The sequence below is a fragment of the Miscanthus floridulus genome, chromosome 6 (genome assembly GCF_019320115.1).
Source record: "Miscanthus floridulus cultivar M001 chromosome 6, ASM1932011v1, whole genome shotgun sequence".
Classification (NCBI taxonomy): domain Eukaryota; kingdom Viridiplantae; phylum Streptophyta; class Magnoliopsida; order Poales; family Poaceae; genus Miscanthus; species Miscanthus floridulus.
The window spans coordinates 81,267,980-81,289,188 of record NC_089585.1 but is presented as its reverse complement, the minus strand read 5'-3'; the positions used below and the strand labels follow the sequence as shown (position 1 = coordinate 81,289,188).

The 21,209-nt window shown below is 43.3% G+C and overlaps 3 protein-coding genes across 6 annotated transcripts; 2 read left to right on the top strand and 1 right to left on the bottom strand.

Annotated features, from left to right (window-relative positions):
• Positions 1-161: 161 nt before the first annotated feature.
• Positions 162-3,572, bottom strand: LOC136458473 (uncharacterized). Of its 4 annotated transcripts, none has more exons than XM_066458410.1 (9): positions 3,289-3,572; positions 3,163-3,212; positions 2,882-2,976; positions 2,567-2,727; positions 2,400-2,469; positions 2,174-2,279; positions 1,942-2,040; positions 1,720-1,842; positions 162-1,615 (listed from the first exon to the last, which is right to left on the bottom strand). In XM_066458410.1, exons 4-9 carry the CDS (start codon positions 2,700-2,702, stop codon positions 419-421), a joined length of 1,731 nt encoding a protein of 576 aa, XP_066314507.1. In that variant the 5' UTR covers positions 2,703-2,727; positions 2,882-2,976; positions 3,163-3,212; positions 3,289-3,572; the 3' UTR covers positions 162-418. The 4 variants fall into 4 exon arrangements, with proteins under 4 accessions (XP_066314507.1, XP_066314509.1, XP_066314506.1 ...); XM_066458412.1 differs by having other exon boundaries at positions 162-1,383; positions 1,477-1,615; positions 3,163-3,300; XM_066458409.1 differs by having other exon boundaries at positions 3,163-3,300.
• A 4,149-nt stretch (positions 3,573-7,721) lies between these two features.
• Positions 7,722-10,959, top strand: LOC136458472 (iron-sulfur cluster co-chaperone protein HscB homolog). Its single transcript, XM_066458408.1, has 6 exons — positions 7,722-8,177; positions 9,440-9,536; positions 9,626-9,715; positions 10,013-10,078; positions 10,356-10,424; positions 10,519-10,959. The coding sequence occupies exons 1-6, from the start codon at positions 7,945-7,947 to the stop codon at positions 10,621-10,623; spliced, it is 660 nt and encodes a 219-aa protein (XP_066314505.1). The 5' UTR covers positions 7,722-7,944; the 3' UTR covers positions 10,624-10,959.
• Positions 10,960-12,401: 1,442 nt separating this feature from the next.
• On the top strand, positions 12,402-20,475 carry LOC136456211 (uncharacterized). Its single transcript, XM_066455999.1, has 4 exons — positions 12,402-12,630; positions 12,706-12,793; positions 19,915-20,043; positions 20,210-20,475. Exons 1-4 carry the CDS (start codon positions 12,494-12,496, stop codon positions 20,330-20,332), a joined length of 477 nt encoding a protein of 158 aa, XP_066312096.1. The 5' UTR covers positions 12,402-12,493; the 3' UTR covers positions 20,333-20,475.
• Positions 20,476-21,209: the final 734 nt, after the last annotated feature.

The following is a 21,209-nucleotide window of genomic DNA, read 5'->3' as shown; positions in this document are numbered from 1 at the left end:
CTGCGCAAAATGAGATTATTAGCGTAAAAAATTAGCTACTCCATAGAAGGTGAAGGCTCTTGTCAACTTGTGCAAGCCAATCCATTATATACTGTGCATGCCCTTCGGAGACATCTGATTAAAAAAATAGAACCACCAATACTGGTCGAATGCATTATAGATTACATACACAGCTGCTAAAACTGAATTGCATAGGCAAAAATCGTTCTTCAAATTTTGTTACCAACACAAGGAATGCCACCACAAACAGAGCATCATCCCCCACCACGTTGTAGGGCGACAGAGTTGTCTAACACTTATAACATATAGGGCATGATCTACCACAAACACAAGCATGATTTTACTTGAGCAAATTCGAATACTCGTCTTCCAAAAATTTACAACGCAGCATAGAAATAGTTCTGCGGTGACACTAGGTTCAGAACTTTCCAGCCAATCGTCTCCGCATCAATGATAGCCTTGATCTTGGGGGCCTTTCACGTTCGTCCGCGCTGTCTTCACTATCTGAAACGACGACGTTCTCGATGGCAACTGTGTTTTCTTTGGCGGAGGAATTGTCTGAGCTGGAGTCTTTCTGTCCACCAGCAAAGCCAAGAGCCTTGGATTGACTTTTCAGAACTGCTGGTGCCGACAATGGGAGTTCATTGGGTGCCACGGGCTCACCTTTGGGGATTGCTGCTGCTGATGGCAGTTCATTGAGTTTCTTATCGCTTAGGGGATGATTGGGTGGCTTAGAATCCTTTTCACAGGCATTGTCCACTCTAGGCAGCTCAGATTTCAGTGACAGCCTCCTACGTTGCATCTTTAGACCTTGATTGCACTCTTGATTTGATACCATGTTAGTGTTTGACAGTTGCTGTTCAGTGTTAGGATTCTGTTGAACCAGTGCAGGACCCCCACTGAACTTTTTCCTTGAAACAGCATCTAAGGGTCTTTTCTGCAAATTGCTGAATCCTGACTGTGAAGACAGATGGTTTGGTGCCATATTTTCATTTTGATCATCATTTTTCTTTTCAGGATTTACTGATTTCAGTGACAACTTCAGTGCTCTGATATTCCTTCGGTTTCCTTCTGGTGCTTTATACGCACTAGCTGAAGATCCACCAATTCTCCTTGCCAAACTATTCTCTAAAATGCCATCAGAAGATTGCATGGCGTGATCTTTAGCACCAGATGCATATGTTGGAAGATGATTAGGTAACATATCACTGCCATCACTGCTTTTGCAAGGGGCTTCTGAGGTAACAGAAAGACTCTGGCCAGGTAACTGCAAATCCTTTTTATTGCCTTGCTGACAGACTGGCCAGGTAACTGCAAATCCTTTTGAAACCACTCCACTAGCAGTACTGACAGACATGTTCTCTGATGTATCATTCTGTCTGCCTGAAGCATCAGAAAAACAAGCATTGGGATAGGTGGATCCTGCCATGGATGGTAAGTGGCTAGCAACTGGATCTTGCTTGACAGTTTTCATACTCTCGTCAGATCTTTCAGACTTTAGTGATAACTTTTGTCCCAGTAACCGCATCTTCCTTTGACTCCCTTCACAAACTTTTTGAGAAGTATTTGGCAATGATCCCAGGTTATTTGTGCCCTCCATTTGCGTATTCTGTGCCTAAAATTTCAGAAAGAAAAAACAAACCCTCAATAAAATATCAAGAGTTATATTATAATGTCGGAACACAAAGTTAGCAAAATGAAACTTCAATGCTTTTTTACCAGGACACCAGCATCTACAGAACCCCAAGCGCTAGCACCAACAGCAGCAGGACTAGCATACCTCTCTGTCCATAACCGAGCATTTATGTCAAAAACTTGTCTGTTGTATTTGTATTCTCGACTCTGTCTCAGAAAAAAAAAACATAGTTGGATGATGAGCTTAAGTGCATTATGTATCAGTATACCACTATCATACTGCAACTGTCACTGAAATGTTCTTACTATTTCAGCCATCAACCCATCATCCGGGTTTGGATCACTTAGCAGCAAGCCAATACTTGTCAAAACAGTAGCAATATTGAGTGACGGTTGCCAGGCTCCCTGTGCAACAACATCATCATCAATGACAAAGACTGCTGTGGTTACGAATAAGAGTTTCTGAAATTTCAACTGAATATGAATCTCTGAGATTTCTAAGCTATCATTGAGCATGTGCGAAATTCCTATTGATTACCTTTGGGGGTAAATTCAGAATATCAAGGCAAATGCGTCCTCCATTGTCAATATTGGGATGATAAATGGCAGTAACAAAAGTCACATTGGGTGGTTGAAAAGGATACCTGCGTCTCAACAAAAGTTTGAATATCAGAAATGATATTATAGGGGGATACAGGTGAGGTTCTCTTCTCGTTTTTCAGTGAGGCATAGGTGTTTGGTTTTGATGTCTAAAGAAGATGCACCTTTCAGGAATTTGTATCTTCAGAATGAAAACTCCATTAGCATAAACCGTCCCCTCAGGGCCCTCAATTCCTTGATTTAAAGAGTAGGGATCAGCATACAAAGTTGCAGTGAAAATTTAGAGACGATTAAAAGTAAATAAAAAATAGTAGAATATAAAAGGACATACTGGCTTCAATACTTGATAATGATGATAAGACATTGTCATCTTCAGAAAGATTAAGAGAAACCCCATGGGGTGGATCATCCAGTAGGAGCTTAATCTCTTTCTGCATTCTCAGATTCAGCCTTGCGGCAAAAGCCATTTCGTGGTTTACAGAAAATTCTACCCTGGACAAAAAATTCAGAGTTTACTTTTCCTTCGGAACAGTATGTTACATGTATACACTTGTAATTAGATTAGATCCGAATACAAATAACTTAAATTAGGTTTGGGGGTGCTCGGTTTCCCACAGCAGGAAGGGAATGGAAGGGGTGGCCATACCTGGTGGGGCTCGTCGCCGGCAAAGGGCCCGACGAAGACCTGGGCAACTGTCGTAGGACGGCGTCGGCGCTCACCCAGTCCCAGCCGCTGGGAGCCTGGAATAAAGGCCACGCCAAAGAGGCTGGGTGAGAGAGAGAGAGAGAGAGACAGAGCGCGCGCGGGGGTTCCTCGAAAAAGAGGGGGAGCACGATGTTGAACGGGAAAGCGGCTCCGTTTGGATGTCTACGTTGTAGAGCAAAAAAGAGAGCACATTACCCAAAATTAGATATGTTTAACTTTACCTTCGCTTGATTGATTACTGTAGAATTCTACTACTCCCCCTGTGATTTACCTACAGAATTAGAGAAATGATCAGCAAGTTTGGCCTTGCTCATGTTGTACGGTTAATAAAAATAGAGGAGAACCACCATGGGAGGGAGAAAAGGGAAATCCATGAGAGGAAGAGGGGAAGGGAGCAGCCATGGGAGAGGGATAGTGGATGGGAATAAGGGATGTGTTGGCTGTACACGAGGGGGCGCCATGGGAGGGGAGGGAACGCAGAGGGAGGGGGACGAAAGGAGCGGACATGCTGCATAGGAGGGGGCGCCATAGGAGAGAGGTAAGGAGGGAAGGCGACGCAACCATGGGAGGAGGCAGGTGGGGCGGGATTTTCAGCAGAGGAAGGGGCTCCACTGGAGGGAGAGGATTGGAGCGCCATGGGAGGGATTGAGAGGAACAAAGAGAGATTCCCTACAAATCGAGAATATAAGATTGGATCAGGCACGAAGAAGATGGTGGAGTTACCTTCGCCGCCGTCGAGGTCCGTCCGACGACCCACCGCAGTCTCTGGGGGGGCGGCTGCTCGAGAAGGAGCTCACCCAACGCGGACGTGTAGAGAAAAAAAGGAGGGGAAGGAAGCGTAGGGCGTCGGCGTTTTCAGCCAAAACCGAGGGCGGGAGCTCGGTATTGAGCGCGCGGGTCTCTTGGAATTGGGACAGGTTTCAAAAACGTGATTCCGTGAATATCCAAACGCCTGCCATTCGGCTGGCACAATACATCCAAACGGGGGTGTCAGCGTATTTTAATTCATTCGACTCATTTCCCAATAATGTCTTTATACTCTTGTAATCTAAAATTGATGCTAGGCCTCGTTTAGATGCTGAAAAAATTTCAACCCGATGAATAGTACCACTTTCGTCTTATTTGACAAATATTGTCCAATCGTGGACCAACTAGGCTCAAAAGATTCATCTCGTGATTTCCAACTAAACTGTGTAATTAGTTATTTTTTTACCTACATTTAATACTCCATACAAGCGGCTAAAAATTGATGTAATGGAGAGAGAGTGAAAAAACTTGGAATTTTGGTGGCATCTAAACAAGGCGCTATTTTAGATTTATATCGAAATACGGTTATGATTTATATTACATGATAAACGGAATTACCGGCGTTCGGACATCCGATCGGATACTTATCAGTCGGACGGTACCATTGCCTAGGGCGATTTGTTTCCCGCCCGCGCCTCCTTTTCGTGCCCACGCAGGGCCCGTGCCGCAGGGCTGCTCGCGCCCTCTCCTGCTTCCCACGTGCATCCCGTGTGCAATACCTAAGTTACTTTTGAAACATCTAGATACAACTCCTACAACATACGTCTGAAGACAGATGAAACACTTAAAACATGCGTCTGATACACTTGCAAAACACTTGAAAACCATTGCAAACATAAGCAACATCTAGATAAAATATTTTACAACATATGTGTGAAATATATGCAACATCCAGATAAACACACTTGCAACCTACGTCTCAAAAACAGATGAAACCTTGGAGATGACTCTTGCAACATACTTGTACAACCATTACAATATATACAACATCATGATCTACTTTTGCAACATCCATATGAAAGACTTGCAACATACCTCTAAAGCATCTTAAACATTTGAAATGTACACTTGCAACGTGCATCGTATCCGGTGCGACCATCTCCAGCGTCTGTGTCAAGGCGCCGTAGCCGTAGTAGGAGGCGATGCCGGAGGGCTGGCCTGATCAATGCTCCTTGCGTTGGCGGCGCCTATCGGCGTGGTCGGGCGGGGCGAGCGACGGAACAGGAGTAGCGCGTGGACCAACGAGGTGGGCAACAGGAGCAACTCAAGGGACGGACGCGGAAGGTCTATTGAGCTGATCCAGCACACAACATTTCCATTACATAAATGATGTATTTATAGAGTAAATAAAAGATATCATACGTGTTGCAACAAGACTTTTATGATGAAAATAAAGTTGTTATGTGTACGAGTTAGTTTTGCATGCTATTGCATTGGTTAAACTTGGACAAGCTAACGAAAAAATCAAATAAAAAAACTAAAAAGAATATTAAAATGACCCACCATTATTAAGGTACGTGTTTGGTTTCACACATAGACTTGCCTCACTAGCGCAGACTCTAAAACAAACTTGGTAGACTGAGCATGATAAGACGAAGATTTTGCTTGCTAGCACAAGCTCCAAAACAGCTTGCATCTCCACCAAACACTCAGGGAGTTATTTGGTTTGCACTCTGAGAACTTGCCCGTTCGGCTTGCTGAATCTTGACTGAAACTGACTGAAAACACTGTTCTAACTGAATTGGTACGAGAGAAAAATACTATTTCGACTGAAAAAAAAGCCGAATACGGAGTAAGCTGAACGAAGCCTGTCTGGCCAGTCAACTGATTCCAGGGCTCCATTTTCGTCCGAATGGGGCCAGCATTGCTGCCTGGCTCTTCAGCTGCCTGCCAAGCACCATCCAAGCAAACCCTTAGTTCTTCTATATTTCCTCACTGAGCAAGAAAAAAAAACTCGGCCTACGGTGGGCAGACAACCCTCGCAACTTTGTGCTTAAGGAAAAAGACATTCTCACACAGGCTGAGAAAATCCCCGAACCTCATGCTCCGCCCTTACATAGGGGCCAGAAACCCTATAAGTGGACCGATCCATTAACCTGTGCTTTGAAAAACTCTGAACAAATGAGAGGATTTTTTTAAATCCGACAGATGAGCGAGCGTACCCGTGGATACTCGAACTCTGCACGCGAGAGTGCCGACTAGACATCCCGACCAACCGGTACGAGGAGCCGTTGGCCACGGGCAGTGGCGGAGCCAGGATGAGCATCTCAGGGGGGGCTAATCAATAGAGATTTAGAACAAATGTCGAAGATTAACGATGAAATCACGTTTTTTCTACAGTAATATCAAGGCAAAATCACTCTCCCGGGGGGGGGGGCTGCAGCCCCCCCCAGCCCCCCCCCCCCCCTGGATCCGCCAATGGCCACGGGGCAAGAAGAGACGAGGTTTGGTAAAGGATCCAAACGGAGCCATTGTCAGATTATTTTCCACATGTATCCATGCAATGCAGTACATTGGCAGAAACAATTCACGTCTGGATCCAAGTTGCACGCAAAGGAACGCTTTTGATTTTACAGTGTTGAGTAATTGCTGAATCTTTTGGTCGGGCGCTGATTCAACTTCACGAGACAGTACCTACTCGATGATGACTTATAAAACGTCAAAACCGTGAAATCTACCAGCGTCGTACAAAATTTTATGGAGTACACATGTGACAACCATTACATAACTTTGATAATTTAGGTTCCCATAAAATAAAAATAACTGAGATGGCACGTTAGTTGGGGCGCTATGTAGAGGTAGCTTTAGATACAACCATCTTTAAATAAAAATAAAGATGCCTTTAAAAATTAATTTTAGTTGTATTAAAACAGAAAACACATGATATATGTATCCACTTGTATGCCCGGTGCTCTCTATGGCCCTATTCAGTTTATCTTATAATCCGTATTTTTTAGCTCTTTTTTAGCTAGAACAAGTATTTCTCTTCTCACAATAAATCAGCGGGAACACTGTTTTGACTTGTTTTTTCAGCGAAGCGAACATGGCCTATGAGATGATAGGTGGACCCGTCTTATTATAATTTTTATAAACCACTCTTTGACTTAGAGCATTTTAAAAGTGTTTATAAAGCTCACTCTTTAAATCGTCATTTAGAAAGTCATCTGTGTAAAGTCGTTTTCTATATCTTTTCACTCTCTAATAATTTTTTCTATATCATGTTTGCACTCTAAAGAGGTATTATCGTTTTCTATCTTTTGCTAGCGAGAATTTTCAGAATATAAAATGACTATATTTAGATAAGCAATTAAAGAGACTGTTAGAAGATATTTTTTTCACTAAAATCTATATTCCTAGCAATTAAAAAATATACGGAGAGTCTCTTGCCTTTTCTTCTCCGCTTCAATTAAAAGATATTAATGGGCGGTAGATCAATATACGTAGTGAGAGTCATTTTATGATCCTCGATCTATTGGAAAGGACATTATAACTCCTTTGGTGATTGACGATGCAAAGCCACACTTGATATGTTTTTCGGCTGCATAAGCATAAATAACTACTTCCTTTAACCACCCAGGCATCCCTGCCTCCTTAGCCCTTCTGTTACTGTTTACTTTTCTTTTCTTTCTGTTTTTTTGCTTTTTTCTTTCTTTTTTTTCTACCCTGGTACACACACTTCCTTTAACCACCCAGAATCCCTGCCTCATCAGCCCTTCTGCTACTATTCACTTTTTCTTTTCTTTTTGTTTTTTTGCTTTTTTCGTTCTTTTTTTTTCTCCGCCGGGATACGGCCCCTGTTCTTTTTCCTTTTTTTTTTTTGCTTCTCCAGGTTTCGACTGCTGTTTGGTGCTGTTCAATCTTTTCGTCCCCCTATACGCGCAGCTGAGCGGGTGAATCAGCCTAGTCAATTTTCTATTGGTGTAGAATTTGTTTGTTTGGAAATGCAATCAACTTGGTAACGCGCTAGTCATTATTGAAAATCCGTTGATTTCCAAACAATTTGAGAGCATTTGCCCTAGTTTCGACCATTTTTCTTCTAGAAAGTAGACGCGTGGGCATCTGCCTGGGCCGCACGGCACCCGAACCCGCACCGCCAGAGACCATGTGGCGCCGCGCTGGAGCCGGGCCGCTCCGCCACCACCTTCGCTGCAGCCGCCGCCGCCGGCTGCCGCGTTAATCGACGCCCGCTGCCTCCTATGCCCACCGCCTCATCCTCCCCCGCCTTTTGCTCTCCCCTGTCCCAGCACAATCTTGGAATCTTGTGGGGTTCCGCTTCTGTCGGGGCTCCCTTCCGGAGCCTGTCGAACCAGTCAGGCGGCGGCGGCGCGTGCTGGAGCTGCGGTGCGACGGGCGCGTTCCTCTCCTGCGGGTCCTGCAGGAGCGTGCAGCCCGTCGACCCCGCCGTCGACTACTTCCAAATATTTGGCCTGTGAGTAGCTCCGGGAATCTCGAGCCTTTGAATTACGTTGCGGCTGCAGATTCGGTGCTCATAGGTTTTACTCCGAATTCTGGGTTTGATGCTGAATGATGCGATGCCTTCGCAATTTAAGTCTCTGTTTGCTGATTAATGAGGACTTGCTGCAATCGTAACACTAGCATCCTGGAGCTGTAGTGTTTGCGCTGCAGAATTGCAGCTTATTGTTCTATGTATTTTTGTGTGCCCTGTTATGCTCTGCAGTGAAAATCGTGGAAATTAGGGATGAAATTTAGTGTTGTTTTCCCCCCTTGAGCACGATGAAGAAAGGATCCAGAAGACCAGAACCCCATAAAACAAGAAGGATAAACACGTGTCTTATTAGTGTTTCATTACACGGATGCTTAGAACTTCACTCATGTGTGGCTAGGATTGATCAACTATTCGCTCTAATCCAAATATAAGTTGTATATGATATCAGCATGCTCTATAAGACGATCCTTTGATAACATTCCTAAGCTTGTCATTTTAAATAAAGCTATGCAGTTATTTTCCATGATAAATCTAATAGCATTAACCTTATGCCATCAATCCACACGATTGCTTATTTATTGATTGTGTAAATGTTTAACTGCCAAGGATCATAAAACTTTTTTTCAATCAGAGGGGAGTGTCAGTTACCATTGGGTTTACTTAAGAATGTGACACCCTTGTCTGTTGCTTTATACTCCATATGGCATTCTTGGCAGGTTGATTTGTGCTGTAGCTCTTGTGAATCATCTGGAAAGTGATGTTATTAAGTTATAGGACCCTGATAAGACAATTCTTTTTAGTTTATGTGCAATCTGTATGTTTCCAAAACGAAAGGTTGTTGTAAGTGTGGAATTGGGCCATTATTTGAACATATATACTTGACAATCCATAGTCTACTTTTACTGAGTTAACAGAGTATGCACTTTTGCCTCTAATGTGTACTTTTTGTGACACAATATCAGTTTGCCAAACATTTTTGCAATTAGACACAATTGTTTCTATCCTTGTCAGCTCCATGCTATTAAGTATTAATATGATATTTTCCATATTCCTACCGTAGTTAGTTAATTATTGATTGACTTATCTGGAGATTTGTTCATAAACTTATGTTTGTTTAGTTCTACGCTTATTAAAAGCTAATGAAACTTCAACATGTTTCAAGATTCTCCCATTTTTACTTTCTTGTAATGTTTCTGTGCCACTGAACATATGATGCTGATGTTTTTTCTCGTTGGTTTCCTCAGAAAAAGAGAATATAATATAAAGGATAATAACTTGGAAGGGAAGTACAAGGACTGGCAGAAGAAGTTACATCCTGACCTAGTTCACTCGAAATCTGAGGTTTCTGTCCATCTGGCATTCATAGAAATACCCATATTTAATGTTAACCTCTCTAAATTACTTCTGAATGGCTTATATTTATTATTTAGAAAGAGAGGGGCTATGCTGCGGAGCAGTCAGCACTTGTGATTGATGCGTACCGCACACTCAGCAAACCTTTATCAAGGGCATTGTACTTGGTGAGTTCATCCAGCAATGCTTAAAAATTTCAGTGATGTGTAATAATGAAACACATATGCTTAGATTCATCTCGTTTTAATGTATTTTGAAGTTGTCTGGTTGACCCTTCACCTATGTGTACATGAAAAGAAGTACAGAGTAACAAATAATCACAACTTTGTGCTGGGTGTGTTGCTTGTTAGTGATGTGGTAATTACATCCTTTGATTTTCTCTGTCGGAAGTTTCTCCACTATGAATAAACATAAGCATTATACTCATCTTTGGAAGCATCTCATATGTACTAACTTTTTGGCAGTTGAAACTCGTGGGGATACATGTCGATGAAGACAAGACTATCAATGATCCAGAACTTCTTACGGAGGTAATTTCATTCATCTTGGAATACATGTGTTGGCATGCAGTAAATATAATCATCCTTCTAATTTCATATATCTTTTTATAACTGTGAACAACATTGAAACGATTGGAACACACCCTCAATTTGTTAAACATCTATGGAAAGTACAAAAATGAATGAACTCTGAATTGAGATGAATATAGCAACAACACAAATGATTTTTTTATACATCTTTTCCCATTAACTTGCACGAAATGAAGATGAGGATGTTCTCTATAAATCAATAATAAATCATTTGCAGATGATGGAGATACGGGAAGCTGTCAGCGATGCCAGTGATTCTCAAATCCTGGAGAAGATCCAATCTCAGGTTCTGATCTCTGACTAAAGTTACCATAACCAGGGATCATGATAGTGTTTCAAATGATTTCTGGGATCATAGTTTTTTCTATTCCTTTTTCCAGATTAAGGAAAAGCTTGAAACCTGGTCTGATTCCTTCCAGAAGGCATTTGACAAGAAGGATTTTGACCAGTGCAGTGGAAGCTACACAGAGAATGAGGTACTATGAACGTGCAGTGGAAGAAACGGTGAAGAAGCTCTGATCTTCTATTACAGCTGCCAAAGGTGGTGAGGCTTGGAAATTTTTCGTAGGTTCCTTGCAGCTCCCCTGTGCTCACGCTGCTACATCGCAACAGTGTTGTTAGTGAGGACTACAGAAGAGCATACGTTGTAATGCTAAATTCCAAATGTATCCATGGCTGGTAGCCTGGTATAGAGTAGGTCATTTTTTTTACTCCCCACAATTCCAAATGCATCCAGAGCTGTCCATATAAAACTAAAAGAGTAGATAGAGATTCAGAATAAGGCTTTGATGCCATAAATTTATAGAGTACAAAACTTGGTATTTCTGGTGTGGTTTGTTGGACTAGAAATGCAGCACTGCTGGGTACGTGAATGGTGAATCAGATGCATAATTACGCGAGGAGGTTCTTCTCGGATCAGGGGACGGGGCGGCAGATGGCCAACGAGTGCGAATGTGCGATGAGAGTGGCGGAGACCGGAGAGGGCACGGGCAAGCCCGGTGGCGCTGGCGCTGGCGCATGAGCTGCAAGGAAACCACCGTCAGCATCGGACTCACTAACTCAGACTCAGGCACGACCGGAACATGTATCACGGCCAGAATCTCGTCGCGTTGCACGGGACGACAGAAACGCAGAATCACTAAAAACCACGAGGAACTCAAGAGGAGAGGGGCTGAGAGGCCAAACGCAGACTCAATTCGAATGGCCGCTGCGGGCTGCGGCAACAGCAACTGCCAGGAAAAAGTCCACATTACCCCCTATCAATTTTCGTGAAAGTTCATTTTTCCTCTCTGAACTTTAAAATCGGGCAAAACACCTCCCTCAATTTTTAAAATTGTTCATCTTACCTCTCTGGCCCGGTTATAAGTGGTTTTGAAGGCGGTTTTGTCTTTTTTCTTTTTTTATTTGTTTCGGCTGAATCTTTGAAAAATCATAGTAAATCACATGAAAATCATAAAATAGAAAATTTAATTTTGTTGGAATCTACACAGTGAACATATAGATATGCTTCAGTACAAAGTTTTTGTTGTAGCTTTAGATCTATGCTTTTCTGTAACTAAATGGAATAATTCATACCTGCAGTTTCTATGATCCAATTGTGGTAAAATTTTTATGGTGGGCTAATTATTGTATGCTTAATTTGTAGTAAAAATTTCATACTCGTTGGATCATGTATAACTTAGTTATATATTTTATTTAGGTTTATGCTTGTTAAATATAAATAAATCTATAACTAAGCTATACATGATCCCATGAGTATGAAATTTTTATTACAGTTCAATCATACAATAATTAGCCCACCATAAAAATTTCATCACAATTGGACCATAGAAACTGCAACTATGGATTATTCCAATTAATTACAGAAAAACATAGATCTAAAGCCACAACAAAAACTTTGTATTAAAGCATACCATATTATATGTTCATTGTGTAGATCTACTCATGTGGATTCAATAAAATTAGATTTTCCATTTTATGATTTTTTTTATGATTTACTGTGATTTTTCAAACATTTAGTCGAAATAAATAAAAAAGAAAAAGACAAAACCGCCTTCAAAACTGCTTATAACAGGGCCAGAAAGGTAAGATGAATGGTTATAAAAGTTGAGGGATGTGTTTTGTCCGATTTTAGAGTTCAGGGAGGAAAAACGGATTTGCATGAAAATTAAGGGAGGTAATGTTTGACTTTTTCTCAACTAGCCAACAGGTGCGGGGGGAGGTGTGTCAAACGGACCTTTCCTGGGCTACGGTGGGCGGCCCAGTTACTGGTTCACCCTCGCTCTTCTCTTCCTTTCCCCTCGGTCCTCGCTGACAGGCAAGCGAATCCAAGCAGGAGCAGCCGAGTAGGCGGCTATGGCGACGACGGCCGCGGGGTACGGCTGCTGCTCGGCGGGGCTGCGGACCTCCTCCTCGACCCGCCGGAAGCCTCCCCCTCTTCCTCGGGTGTCACTTGCCGCTTCCTCCTCGAAGTTCAGGGCGTCGGCACCGCGGTGCGCTCCGTTCTAGCTCGTTCTTCTCGTCTCGGCTCGGTTCGCGGGTGTCTAAGCTCGTCTCTCTTCGCGCAGGTTGGCAGTTTCGTACCGTCCAAGGAGGCTCGTTGTCTCTGCTTCCTCCTCCGACGAGGCCAATTCGGACGCGGTGCCGTCGCCAACGGTTAGGCACTCTCTGCCCTTCCTCTCTATGATTGTCAGGGGTGAATTGGTCTGGGTTATGGATGCTCCATGTTCCTTGGAATTATTTAGCGGAGGCGATTAGGGAATGGATTGGATTGGGTAGCCACCAGCGACGGGGAAACAGTAATTGCTTAGGCTTTTGGACCACTATTTATTGAAATTGGATAACTGATGAGATTCAGCCTGATACGTTGATGTAGGGTGCTAGCTATTCTATATCAACTTTAATGATTCCTATTGTCAGAATAATTGTGGGTTTCTGGCACCATGTCTTCTTTGTCCATTGGCTGATTGGCTTAGTAAACTGTATATATGAACACGCCCGTTCATTTGAAATTGCTAATTGTTTACTGAGATTGTACTTTGTGTACATTTCTTGTAGGTCTTTCATTGCTTGGGTTTCTTGCATACTATGGCATTCAAAAGACAAACATTTTGTATATTGCAAATTTGGTAGGTTGATAGCATACATATGTGTGTTAAACATATAGGATCACTAGGAGCATAGATCTAACCGTGTACTTGCTGTTGAATAGTATCATGAATCCTAGAAAGTCTACTAGTGCAGTAACAGTAGGTAGAACGAGAGAAAGTGAGAGGTAGAAGATGGACGTGTCAAACCTAACACCGTAGTGGAGGAGAATCCGCTCGCGTCCGCCATGGAATCGATGTCTACGCTAGGGCAGCGACGGTCGGGGAAGACAGGTGGCGGCGCAGTGCAGTAGTCGCGGTGACGTAGTCCGGTGGCGGCGTGGCTAGTGGCTTCTCGTCACTGGCTGTGCGCCCTCTACAACACACCACTCTGTTCTGAAATAGATACTTAACTTTGGGCCTTCTTTTATCCAGGAATTATAGGCTTTCCCTTAAACCTATGCTGGCTACATGTTCTCTAAACACGCTGGGTGGTAAGCCTTTTATAAACGGATCCGCGAGCATCTTTTCGGTACTTATATGCTCAAGACTTATGACTTGATCCCGGACTTTATCTTTCACAACATAATACTTTATGTCAATGTGTTTGGCAGCACCACTTAACTTATTGTTGTGAGCATACTGTACTGCCGGATTATTATCGTAGTATAACTTAAGTGTCTATAGATGTCGTCAACCACCTTCAAACCGGGTATGAACTTCTCTAGCCAGTTCACCTGCCCCGTTGTCTCATAACATGCTACAAACTCGGTATACATTATGGACGATGTAGTGACAGTTTGCTTTGAGCTGTTCCATGAAATAGCTCCCCCTGCGAGAGTGAATACATATCCATACATAGATTTTCTATCATCTCCTGCATAATCAGAATCTAAATATACCACTATATGGAGTGAATCAGATCTTCTATACGTCATCATGAGGTCTTTCGTTCCTTGCAAATAACGCAAGACTTTCTTTATTAATTTCCAGTGTTCTGTTCTAAGATTGCTTTGGAATCTGTCAAGTAACCCGGTAACAAATGCCAAGTCAGGGCGTGTACATACTTGAGCATATTGCAAGCTTCCGACAGCTAAAGCATATGGAACCGCTTTCATTTGATCGATCTCATATTAGTTCCTAGGGCATTGTTAATTCCCTATATCTGTCGTCCTTGACTATAGGAGCAGGTGAGGGACTACATTTGTACATACTGAATTTTTTAAGATTCTTTCTATGTATGTTTTTTGTGACAGTCCTAATACCCCTTTACTTCTATCTCGGTGAATCTTGATCCCTAGAACGAACGAGGCTTCACCAAGATCTTTCATATCAAATCTTGAGGACAAAAACTTCTTTGTCTCCAGTAGTAGACTGACATCACTACTAGCAAGAAAGATATCATCGACATACAGGGCGAGAAAGATAAACTTTCCATTCTTAAACTTTGCATAGACACAATTGTCCTCAACATTCTCTTTAAACCCAAAATTTCTTATTGTCTGATCAAACTTTAAGTACCACTGTCTTGAAGCTTGTTTTAATCCATAAATGGATTTCTTTAGGCGGCATCCCATTCGTTCTTTTCCTTCCATGACAAAACCTTTCGGTTGTGTCATGTTAACATTTTCCTTCAAATCTCCGTTGAGAAATGTCGTCTTTACATCCATCTGATATAATTCTAAATCGTAATGTGTCATTAATATCATTATGATTCTGAAGGAATCCTTATATGAGATTGGAGAAAATGTCTTATTGTAATCAATTCATTCTCTTTGCGTAAAGCCTTTTGCAACAAGTCACGCTTTATATCTCTCTATATTCTCTTGAGAGTCAAGTTTTATTTTATAGACCCATTTATAGCCTGTTTTGGCTCCTTTAGGAATTATTTTCAAGTCCCAAACTTTATTAGCATTCATAGATTTTATTTCATCTTCTATGGCCTCGAGCCACTTTGATGAATGATCATTTCTCATGGCTTCTTCAAATGAGTTGGGATTATTCTTCATTTGAAATTCCTCAGTGTTGTATACTTCATAGTCAGCAGGAATAACTGATTTTTAACTCTTTGAGACCTTCTAGGGGCCTCCACATTTGGCACATCTTCTGTTTGAGGCTGTTGTTGCTCTCCCTCATGTATGGCAATAGGTTCTACAGGATCCTGAAGAACATGTTCCTCATCGTCATTCATTGTTGCCACAGGCGGAATAACAAAAGGTGCTGGCACCACAGTATTTTGCACTGTTGGTGCAGCGATAGCAGGTAGTGAAAAAAATTGCTCATGAATCATCGAAGTGGGCGCATACATCCTCTTTTCTTCAAGGTCAATTTCTTGAGCTACCATGCTCCCCCTCATCATTTCATCATCTAGAAAGACTGCGTGTCTTGTTTTCGTAAACTTTGTATGTCTGTTTGGACAGTAGAAATGAAAACCTTTTGACTATTCTAGGTAGCCAATGAAATGACAACTTACTGTTTTGGGATCTAGCTTTCTAATGTTTGAGTTAAATACTTTAGCCTCAGTAGGACTCTCCACATACGTAAGTGGTTTAGTGAGGGTACTATTCCTGTTCATAACTCATACGGTGTTTTGAGCACTGACTTACTTGGTACTCTATTGAGAATATAAATAACGGTTTTAATGCCTCCATCCATAGGCTCAACTGTAAGGTGGAGTAATTTATCATACTGCACACCATATCCATTAGGGTACGATTGTGTCTTTCAGCTACTCCATTCTGCTGAGGTTCGTCCGGTGTAGAATACTGGGCTACTATGTCATTCTCCTGTAAAAACCTTGCAAAAGGTCCAAAAACTTGGCCATATGGGGTATGTCGACCGTAGTACTCTCCTCCACGGTCGGACCTAACTATCTTAATCTTTAAATTGTGTTGGTTTTTAACTTCTGTCTTAAATATCTTAAATTTATCTAATGCTTCTGTTCTTTCTTTGATTGGATAAATGTAGCCATAACGGGAAGTAATCATCTGTGAATGTTATGAACGAATCATAGTCATCCACACTCTTTATAGGAAACGGACCACAGATGTCTGTATGAATAATCTATAATATTTCCTAGCGCTTCGTTTGACATCTTTTTTTTTAATTTTCTTTACATACTTTCCTTTTATGCATTCTCTACATTGTTCTAAATCTGAGAACTCTAATGAAGAAAGAATATCATTCTTAACTAGTCTTTCTATTCTCCTCCTCAAAATATAGCCTAAATGACAGTGCTATAATTTTGACAACGCATCATGAGCTCTCTTTCGTTTTCTATTTACATCAACAAATGATGGTACATTCTCATTGTCGCACGCAACGTTCCCTATCTTCACATACAACATTCACTTCATTACATAGTGATAATAAATAAAGCTCATTTTGTAAGATAACAATATCAACACATGCATTATTAAATATTATCTTATATTTGTCCCAAAATGGTAATTATATCCATCATTGTCTAAGCATGAAACACCAATCAAGTTTCTCTGTAAAGAGAGAACATATAGAATATCTCTAAGTAAAAGTGTGAAGCCATCAACAAGCTCTAGAGAAAGATCGCCAGCGGCTTCGACATCTACTCGGACTCTATTTACAACTTTAACTGTGTCTTTCGCTTCTTTATGTTGTCCTCATTGAACGGAATCCCTATAAAGAATTAGCAACATAAACAGTTGCACCTGAGTTATTTCACCAAGTAGATTTCAAATACTGTACATACAGGGATTCATTTATGAACGTAATAATGTTCTTACCTTTCTTTGTCATGATCATCTTTAAGTAGTCGGGACAATCTTTCTTATAATGTCCCGTCTTATTGTAATAGAGACACTGGTCTTTCTCTACTGTGAACTTGTTCTGCTAGAGCTGATGCAGCATGGGACCCTTTCCCTTTGACTTTGGGAAGGAGTTAGCATTAGTATTCTTTTTTTGTTGTCTTTCAGATAATTGATAGTGTCACCATTGGCAGCTTTTATTCTCTCCTCCTCTTGCACACGCATAGCCATGGGTCTCTTCATGTCCCACTTCTCGGGTTGTATGTTGTAGTTGACAACAAAAGTGTCAAAGTCCTTTGGCACGGAAATAAAAATCAGATGGATAAGGAACTCTTCCTTGAGAGCCAGATCCATTGGTTTTAGCTTGGATGCCAAATTGCTCATCCTTAGTATGTGCTCTCTTATGCCATTATTTTCAGAGTACCTCTCTGTCGCCAGCTGCTTTATCAGCTAGGTAGCATATGTCTTTGAAGAGCTTAGTGAACTAACTCTTTATTCTATCGAGGTACTCGTTGACGGTGTCACACTCTTGGATTGAGCCCACAATTACAGGTTCAATCGTGTTCTTTATCACAACCATACATTTCTTGTTGACAGTGACCCTATTTCCTATGCTTAAGGTCATAGGATATCTTTTGGGATCCAAAATCCCTCTCTCTGGTTACCCAAGCGGCATCAGCCTCGTTTGTCTCCCTCACCAGTGCCACAGGCTCAGTGGGACACGGTAAGGTGACTACCCTAGTCCACCTCAGCCAAGATAAAGGCCAGGTCAATCTTTTTCTTCCACTCCGTGTAGTTATCACCTTTGAGAGTGGGGATCTCTGTGATATAACCCATCAAGTTGTATTCCACCTGAGAACACAATTATATAGAGTGATAACATAAACATAATAATAACAACTGCATGTCTTAGTTCCAACGTTGGTCAAAATTAAAACATACAATTGTCCTCTACACTAATTCTACATCATCGTTGGGCAGAAATAGAATTAATGCATGACAAAACATTATAATATTACCATTAATCAACGTTGGTCAGAATAATAACAATATTATAATAAACTAAAAACATATCCATTTTTTAAATTAAATTCTCCGGTTCGTTCGAATTTAATAATGAAAATAACAACTTTAAATACGCAGCGAAAAAAATGAACTCATTTTCTTGAATTTTACCCACAGGGAAAAAATACTTTTTTTATTTTCTTTTGAGCCAATTTCTATTTTTCAGTTTTTCTGGAAAAAGCAAAATACGAAACCGGGCTCTTGTTCTTCCTTTCTCGGCCCAAACCGGCCAAAACCGGCTCAGCCCACTATTCTGCGCGGCGCTTGGCCGCACCCAGGCCACAACGTGGGCCTGGTTCGGCAAAGTGCCGCGGCCGCACGCGCCCGCATGGGACGTGAGTTGGCCCGTTCTTCCATCGCCGTTAGATCTCATCCGACGGCCGTCCGGTCGTTTCGGCCAAACAAAACCCTCTCCCGGCCGCGGTCCCCGAACCCTAGCGGCCATTCGGCCTTCTCCTCTCTCCCCTTCTCAGCCCTGAATCGCCCGAGCGACGAGCAAACGACGACGAGAGCGAGCAGAGAGCCCTGGCGCCGTTGCCGGCCCCTCGCCGGCGTGCGCGCTCCCCAGCGGGTGAGTGCGCCGCCGTCGAGCGGCCTAGCCGCGGCGCCCCTTTGGCCAGAGCCCAGCGAGCAGCGCCCCCGGCTCGGTCTTCTTCTCCCCGCGCGCCGGCGAGGCAGCAGCGAGGTAGGCCTCCCCTTCCCCTTCTTCCCCTTCTGATTTGAGTTCTTTCTTTTGTTCTTCTCGGATTCAACCGATTGAGGATCTAGGGTTAGGGTTTCGTTTCCCAATTCGATTCGGTTCATCTCTTTGATTTGATTTCTTTTCTTTTCTATTTGTACCCATACCGAGATCTACTCAATAGAATCTGGCTAGTTTTGACTCACTGGAGTCACTATTCATCTTCCCCGACGGGTTAGGGTACTGTTCTTGTTCCCCGACGGGTTAGGGTTCGGATGAACCTCTGTTCTTTTCTTAGATCCGAACGGTTCTAAACTGATAAGCTAGATCTATACCTAAACGAAGCTCTGGTACCATTGTTAAACCTATAGGATCACTAGAAGCATAGATCTAGCCAGGTACTTGCTGTTGAATAGTATCATGAATCATAGAAAGTCTCCTAGTGCAGTAACAGTAGGTAGAACGAGAGAAAGGGAGAGGTAGAAGATGGACGTGTCAAACCTGACACCGCAGTGGAGGAAGGATCCTGCTCACGTCCGCCATGGAGTCGATGTCTGCGCTAGGGCAGCGACGGTCGGGGAAGACGGGTGGCGGCGCAGTGTAGTGGCCGCGGATGACGTAGTCCATTGGCGGCGCGGCTGGTGGCTTCCCGTCACTGGCTGCGCGCCCTCTAGATCGGGTTTAGGGTTTGTCGGTGGGGAGCTCGGCTCAGACGAACCTCGTGACTTGAGCCGCTGACTCCCACATCTATTTATTGCGCAGTGTGACAGGGGCCCTTCAACCATAGTGGGCTGGGCGCCTCCGATCAGGGCGCGGATCAAAGGCCCAACTGGGCCGTTGGCCCCAGTTTGAGATTAGAGATCAATCTAACAATGTGATGTGTGAAAATATGAAAAAGAAATAATATGATAAGGTCTTGCAGTTTATATATAGTTCAGCGGTTTATTGCATGAAAAACAAAGTAACAAATTTCTTGCTGATTGAGGAACAAACTAGGTTCAGAAAATGAATAAGTGCTGCTCAATTCAGTGGCAGATTGAATAGTGAAGCGGCAAACAGCAGAAGTATAGTTTGTATGCCAGAATATCCTATATGTAACTTTTTTTTGTGATGTTTCAGGAAGCAAATGTCCTATATGTAACTTTTGTTTGTGTGATGTTCCAGGAAACGACTATTGATATAAAGCTTCCTAGAAGAAGCTTGCTTGTTCAATTTACATGCAATGCATGTGGTGAAAGGACCAAACGCTTGATAAACAGAGTAGCCTATGAAAGAGGGACAGTTTTTCTTCAGGTAAACTTTATTCCGCGCCTTTATTTATGTGCAAGTGCAAACTCCAGACCTACTGCTTTGCTCATTTTGGATCACTTTATGAGACCTACTCCTCACATTTGTATGATTTATGTTTTCTTGCGCATGCTGTAAATTTATGTTCTACTAACATACACTGCACAAACAGTGTGCAGGGTGCCAGGTGTACCACAAGTTTGTTGATAATCTTGGTCTAGTTGTTGAATATGATCTACGAGAAGAAAATAAGGTACAAGGAGAAAATGCTGTGAACAGCAACTCTGAAGATTGATCTGCTGTGGGAAACAGAGTCGGTGTGCAAAACGCCCTATAGTCAGGTTTTGACAATACTGATTGTTTATATGTAAAATGGCACGTTAAAGCTGCTGCACATACTCATCTGAATGCAACAGGGCCTATGGGTGTGTTTGGTTACCCAACCAGGCTTGCTGGATGCAGCCAAGCCTTGTTTGGTTACCTGGTCGGACCCTGAAGCCAGGCTTAGCTAATGCAACAACGGCCTCTTAGCCAGGCGCTCCGCGGAAACGCCAGGATCGACCGTTCTCCTGGAGCCAGCCTTTGCTAAGCCCAGCGCTCCCAGTCGTGTCACCTCCCCACTGCGCTCGCAGCGATACCGAGGAGCTCGGACGTCGCCCCAGTGGAGCGCCGCCGCCGCCCACCTACCCACCGCGCTCGCAGTCGCTTCACCTCCCCACCGTGCTCGCAGTCGCGTCACCGAGGAGCTTGGATGCCGCCTCGGTGGAGCGTCGCCGCCTCGTCGTGCCCAGCGGAGCGCCGCCGTCGCTACCCCAGGCTTCACCTTGCACCGGAGGAGCACCGCGTCCGAAGAGGAGGAGCTCTCGCACGGATCCATGCGGCGCCCATGCGGCTCCCCGAGCGCCCGCGGCGGTGCACGCGAGGCCCCTTGGTAGCGGGCGTCACCTCCAGGCCTCCCCACCGCGCAGCTCCTTAGCGTCCGCACGGGATCCAATCCACGTGCCGGCTAGCTCCTCGGCGTCCTCGGGCGGGATCTGTAGGAGACGGGCAAGGTGAGGGGCCAGTGCTCCTCGGGCGGGATCTGGAGAGACGCCGCTGAATCTACTTCCTTCGTCGTCGAATCGGCCTCCTCCTCCGCCGAATCGGCCTCCTCCGCCAGCGAATCTTTCTTC